The 6,000-nt window shown below is 63.9% G+C and overlaps 1 protein-coding gene across 3 annotated transcripts in view; it reads right to left on the bottom strand.

Moving 5' to 3' along the window:
• Positions 1-3,723: 3,723 nt before the first annotated feature.
• The window catches only part of LOC139001773 (WD repeat-containing protein 25-like), a 138,443-nt gene continuing 136,166 nt past the window's right edge, over positions 3,724-6,000 (bottom strand). For all 3 annotated transcript variants that reach the window (XM_070403321.1, XM_070403307.1, XM_070403314.1), the window contains 2 exons: positions 4,634-4,774; positions 3,724-4,163 (listed from right to left, as the gene is read on the bottom strand). In XM_070403321.1, the coding sequence (XP_070259422.1) occupies positions 3,942-4,163; positions 4,634-4,774 (363 nt within the window). In that variant the 3' untranslated portion in view covers positions 3,724-3,941. The remainder of the gene's footprint in view (positions 4,164-4,633; positions 4,775-6,000) is intronic.

The following is a 6,000-nucleotide window of genomic DNA, read 5'->3' as shown; positions in this document are numbered from 1 at the left end:
CGCAGGTCTGGGCTGTTTCTTCTCCCCCCTGCCTTTCGGCCTCTGGGACCTGTGGCCCTCAGTGCCCCCCCCCCACTTGTCCTTTGCCCCCTGCAGCCAGGACTGGCTCCCGAGAGCTCACCCCCACCGGTGTCTTTGTCGAAAGTCTGAATTCCTCCACTGCCCAACCCGCTAGACATGACCACCGCCCTGGGAGCCAGTGTTCCCACACGCGCACCCCCATCCTTCGCTCCTTTGCTGGGGCTCTGTGGGTGACAGACACCCCGTTTTCATTGCCCTGCAGACGTCCTGGAGGCCGCTCTCCCTGCACTCGGGGGCAGGGTCCCACCACCCTGTCCTTCCCCCGGCAGTCCCTCTGGTGGGTCATCTGCCTAGGTCTTCCCTTTGACCTGGGTTTTCTGCAGCTGCCCTGAGATGCGTCTGCTTACGGATTTGTCCTTCTCGGGAATTCGCAGTCTTGTGTCTGCAGGTTGTCTTTCCTCAGTTCTGGGACATTCTCAAGTATTATTTTGGATGGTATTTCCCTGCCCACTCTCTCCCGCCCCTCCTCCTCCCTGCATCCTCCACCTGGCCCCTTCGGCTGACCCACATGCTCCGTATGCACCGTCTCCACTCCCCCGCTCCTCTTGTGCCCACTCAGCCACCACACACAGTCACGGGGCTCTTCGTTTCAGCTGTGAATGTTTTCCATTCCTACACGCTCTATCTGGTTGTTTGGCAAGTCCACGAGGCTTTCTACGTTTCCTACTCCCTGGAGGCAGGTCCTCAAACACAGTGGGCACAGCGGTTCGCCATCTGGCCTGGCACTTCTGCCCTGTGGGGTCTGCGTAGGTCTGTTTCCCTTGGTCCCTGCCCAAGCTGCTTCGTTCCTCCGGGTGCCTGGTTATCTTTGATGCCCTGAGGATGCTCTTACAGGTTCTTCAAGACCTGGGATGGGGGCCCCTCCCCAGGGGCTTCATGGTCCCTCCTTCCAGGGCCAGCCGCTTCCCACTGGGGGCCACCTGGCCCGGTGAGGCCTTCAAGTTCCCTGGCCTGCCCAGCTTCACCTGTCCGGGGTGGGTTTGCCTCTTGCCAGGCAACCCCAAGTGGGAGAGGCCTTGGCGGGGGTCCCAGCATCCCTGCCCTTGACCCACCTCTGCAGAGGAGGCCAGAGGACCCCAACTCCCTCCCCCAGGAGCAGATTCACCCCAGGAAGCAGCCTCCCGGAGTCAGAGGGGGCTGTGGAGAGGCTCGGGGGCTGTTTTCCATGGGCAGACGGAGGAAGCGACCCTCACTGGACTGGGGGAGGGGGGTTGGGGGGCAACTGGGAGGGTGGAGGGGAAGAGAGCAGCCCCTGGCACCCAGTGGGTTCTCTCTCAGATGCCTTCCCACGGGGAGCCTGAGCTTCATCAGCCCCCACCGCGTGTCAGCCACGAGACACAGCAGCAAGGCTGAGAACCCTAAGGGCTATGCAGCCTTGGCCCAGGGCCCCTCTAAGATTCAGGGGTCTGGCCCCACATCGCCTCAGAGCCTGAAGTGCCCTCCTTGCCTCACAGAGCTGTCTCCAGTGGCCCCCAAAGCCAGCTGCCCTGGTGTGGGGTACCCCTTTCTACCAACCCCCTTCTCCCCGCACCCGGAATCCTGCCGCACCAGGGGAACCCTGTCCGTGCACCTACCATCTACCCACCTGCCATGTGTGTTCCTCCTCAATCCCACGGGCAGCGCAGAGTGGGCGGTGCCACCAGCTGGCCACGTGACTCTGTCTGGGCAAGTCCCAGATGCCGCTGGTCCAGTTCCCCCTCTGGAGCCCAGGACAGGGACTGGTGAGCTTCCCAGGGCCCCTCCACGGGTGACGGTCCCATGTGGAGCCCCAGCTGGGACAAGGGGATCCGAGGGAGGGGAAAGGCACAGGCTCTGGACTCAGATGGCCCTGGGCGCGTCCCTCCGCCCGCCCTCCGAGCAGCGGTTTCCTCAACTGGACAGAGCGGATCATGGCCCTCTCATCGGAGCTGCGAGCATGAGCTCCACGTGCCAGGCCATGGCCATGGCCAGGCCTGCAGCACACGGAGCCACGGCCAGGCCCGCAGCACACGGAGCCACGGCCAGGCCCGCAGCACATGGAGCCACGGCCAGGGCCCCAGCACACAGAGCCATGGCCAGGCCCACAGCACACGGGGCCACGGCCAGGGCCCTAGCACACGGAGCCACGGCCAGGCCCACAGCACACGGAGCCACGGCCAGGGCCCCAGCACACGGGGCCACGGCCAGGCCCACAGCACACGGGGCCACGGCCAGGGCCCACAGCACACGGGGCCACGGCCAGGCCCACAGCACACGGGGCCACGGCCAGGCCCACAGCACACGGGGCCACGGCCAGGGCCCACAGCACACGGGGCCACGGCCAGGGCCCACAGCACATGGGGCCACAGCCAGGCCCACAGCACACGGGGCCATGGCCAGGGCCCCAGCACACGGGGCCACGGCCAGGGCTCCAGCACTCAGAGCCACACTGGCATCTCCAGATGAGGGGTTCTTCCCCACGACAGCCTCGGGCCGGCCGTGCAGACGTATGAGCGAGTAAAGGTGAGCACGCAGCCCAGGAAGGAGAGGCAGGCTCAGCCCACACTTCCTCATCCTGCTCCACACTTCCTCATCCTGCCCCACACTTCCTCATCCTGCCCCACACTTCCTCAAGTTGGCTTTCTTCCTTTCACATGGCGAATGGTGCCCTCCCTGCCACCTGGCAGAGGACCAGAGTGAGCCTCTAACAATGCTCTTTGGAAGAAAGTGTTCAGAGAAGGAAACCGAGAGAGGCATAGAGTACACCTGCCATTCTTCCCAGTAAGCCACCTAGCCAAGGGGAGGGGCTTGCAGGCAGCTGGGCCTCGGGGCGGAGTTGGTCAAGCCCACACGCAGCACTAAGAACAGCCACTGTGGCTTCTGGGAGCCTGGATGTCTCCCCGCCTGAAGCGGGCAGAGCTCTGGTTGGTTCAGGGGACCGGCCTGAAAAAGAAAGGGACGCGAGGACGGCTCCTGACAGCAGGCTGGGCCTGGAGCCGGGCTCAGGGAGAGGCGGTTGCCCAGCATTCCTGCAGCTCCCTCACCCGCCCATGGCCTCCTCCTTAGGTCCTCGGTGTTTCCTCACTGACGCCCCTGCTGGGGACACCCTCCTCACCAGCTCACCAGCTGCCTCCTCAGGAAGCCTTCCAAGGCTGCAGGGACCCCTCTGACCTGGGCCGTGGCATCTGCAGTCCCCCTGACCCGTGGGTGGATCCTTGGGCTCTTGGGGCAGCCCCTCAATAAGAGTCCTGGTGGGGTTTAGTGCTCAGCAGCCCCGCAGATCCCAGCAGCTGGGTCTTCCCAGCCTGACTCCTCGAAGTTCCTCAAGGGCCCTGCACTTCTCCACGTCACTCCGTCCCCCGGCAGACGCCCTGGCGTGGGCAGTGTGCACGCTTAGCAGGGCTGGGGCAGGCCCAGGGACCAGCTGGCGTGCTCCATGGGGAGGAAGGGGGCCTGGGCCTGAGCAGACTGGGCCAGGCGAGGCTCTGTGGGACGGGTGGACGGCCATGCTCTGCCGAGTTCCGGAGGACAGACCTGAGATCCAGGGCCCCCCTTTCCTGGGCCCCCTCTTCAGGACCCACAGAGCGGGGCTGCCCCCTCTCCAGATCCCAGCTTCTCATTTCGAGCTCCAGCGGGCGCGAGTGGGGCGGCGAGAGGAACTGCCAACACACATTTATCGTTGAAGTCACCTACAAAACAGCGAACACGCGTATTTACTGAGCGCCAGGAGCAGGGTGCCAGGCGCTCACTTCCCAGCCTCACCACCGAGACAAAAGACTGCTGGGCCGGTTTCAGAGGAAACGGAGGACCCCAGGGTGGAGCGCCAGCCTCGGCATTTAGTCCCCCCCCACCCCAGGGAGCCGGGGCGGCAATGTCTGTCCAGGGGCGCTGCGCTGGAAGGCTCAGTGCCAGATCTTGATGTCACCCTCCCAGGAGCAGGTGGCGAGGACGGAAGGCAGCACGGGGTGGAAGGTGGTGCCCACACAGGCCTGCGCGTGCCCGTGCAGCGTGCGCGCCCGGCTGGCCGTGCGGAAGCAGTAGAGCAGGACCCGGCCGTCCGCGCTGCCCGTCACCAGCAGGTCTCCGTCCGGGGAGCACTCGCAGCCCACCGCGTAGCCTTCCACCTGCAAGGGCGACACAAATGAGCCCACATCACACCTGCGCGGTGGCTGTCATTCCACCCACCACAGAGCAGCAGGTCAGGAGCCGCGCCCAAGGCAGAGCCCGAGCTCCCCCAGAGGCGGGTCCTGTGTGGCCACGTACAGGAGGCACAGCTCCCAGCCCAGGGCCCTCCCCCACAGGAGGCAGGTCTCAGTGAGGAAAGGGGCGGAGCTAGAGACTCTGTCCTGCCCCCTCCCTAACCTCTGAGACAGGTCCACATGAGCGGAATCAGGGGAAACCTTTCCCCCTGCAGCTGGGGCCCGGGGCAGAGCCAGATACGGCCCAGGCCTTGAGTGGACACCAGGCCACACAGAAAACAGAATCTGCTGGACAGAGGTCTGTGCTCTCTGACCCCCGAGGCAGAGTCCGTTGCTGGCATGGTGTGGCGGGAGGCTCTGGGGCCTTCTGGGGGTGGGGGGGCAGTAAGCGGTACCTTGTGCCCTTCGTAGCGCCGCCTTCTGCTCATCCGGTAGGGCCACACGGCAGAGAAGAGGGCCAGGTAGTTGCCATTGGTCTGGGCCAGGAATACGGGCTCCCGCGGGTGCAAGGCCAGGCTGGGGCAGGTGTACCTCTCCTGAGAAACAGCGGGCCAGAGAGGGGAAGGATGCTGGGCTGTGCCTGCTGCCTCTGCAGACAGGCCCGCCGCCCTGCTCTCTGCTCACAGGCCACGTGCCCTCCTCCTGGACCTTGGCTTTCGGTCGGTATGAGTTTCCTGCTGCTGCTGTAACCAACTGCTGCCAACTTAGTGGCTGGAAACACACAAACTTAGGCTCGTACAGATCTGGAGGTCAGAAGTCTGAGCAGGGTCTCGCCGGGCTAATCATGGTGTCAGCAGGGCTGTGCTCACTCCGGGGGCTCCACTTGTACTCCTTGGCCCACGGCCCTTGTGATGGATCTTAAAGGGCCCCCCAAAATGTATCCACGTCCCAATTCCTAGGGCCTGTGAATGACACCTTGCATGTCTTTGCAGAAGTAACTAAGTTAAGGATCTTGATGTGGGGAGTTACCCGGTATTCTTGCCTAAATTCAGCCACGTGCATCCTTCTAAGGGAGGCATGGGGAGATGAGACGCACACAGGTGATGTGAACCTGGGTCAGAGAGCGACCTGCAGATGCTGGTGTAGAGCTCGGGGGGGTGGGGGGGGTGCCCAGTGTCACCAGCAGCCACCAGACACGAGGCGGCAAGGGACAGATCTGCCCCGCATCTCAGAGGGAGCGGGCCCTGCCAACACCTGATTCAGCCCAGGGATACGGAGGCCAACGGCTATCCTCAGAAATGTGTGGGGACACACTGCTGATGGCGGAAGCCTCCCATCTGTGGTAACATGTTGCCCGGGAACAGAGAACGAATGTGCGTGCCCATCCCCCCATTCCACAGGGGGCCCTCAGGGGCAGCAGGCGCAGGGTCCCACACAGTCCACATGCAGCCTGTGAAGAGGTAAATGACCAAGTGAGAAGATAAATGAGAACAGTGTTCAAAACCCGGCAGGGAAATCTACTGTCTGATGGGCTGTCACACAGAAGCACCCCCGGGAACTCCCTCCTCAGCATCGCCTGTCCTTTCACGTTCTAAGAGTTGCCCAAATTCAGAGGGCAAAGCAGGAGCGGTCGGACTAATAATACCCAGCTGCAGACTAGTGTGCGCATAGAGGCATGATGCCGTGGTGGCCCCATGAGGAGCTCCCCGCGTGATGCTGCCGGCCAGGAGGTGTGAGTCTGGGACGGCTCAGGCCAGCAGCGCTCCACCCACCTCACTCGCTTCCCCTGCTCTCCGCTGGGGCTGACGGAGGCAGGAAGCCC

The sequence above is a fragment of the Myotis yumanensis genome, unplaced genomic scaffold, assembly GCF_028538775.1.
Source record: "Myotis yumanensis isolate MYYU_CA2020_CCGP unplaced genomic scaffold, mMyoYum1.0.hap1 SCAF_1, whole genome shotgun sequence".
NCBI classification, from domain to species: Eukaryota; Metazoa; Chordata; class Mammalia; order Chiroptera; family Vespertilionidae; genus Myotis; species Myotis yumanensis.
The sequence above is the reverse complement of the archived record's forward strand: the minus strand, read 5'-3'. Positions and strand labels throughout refer to the sequence as shown.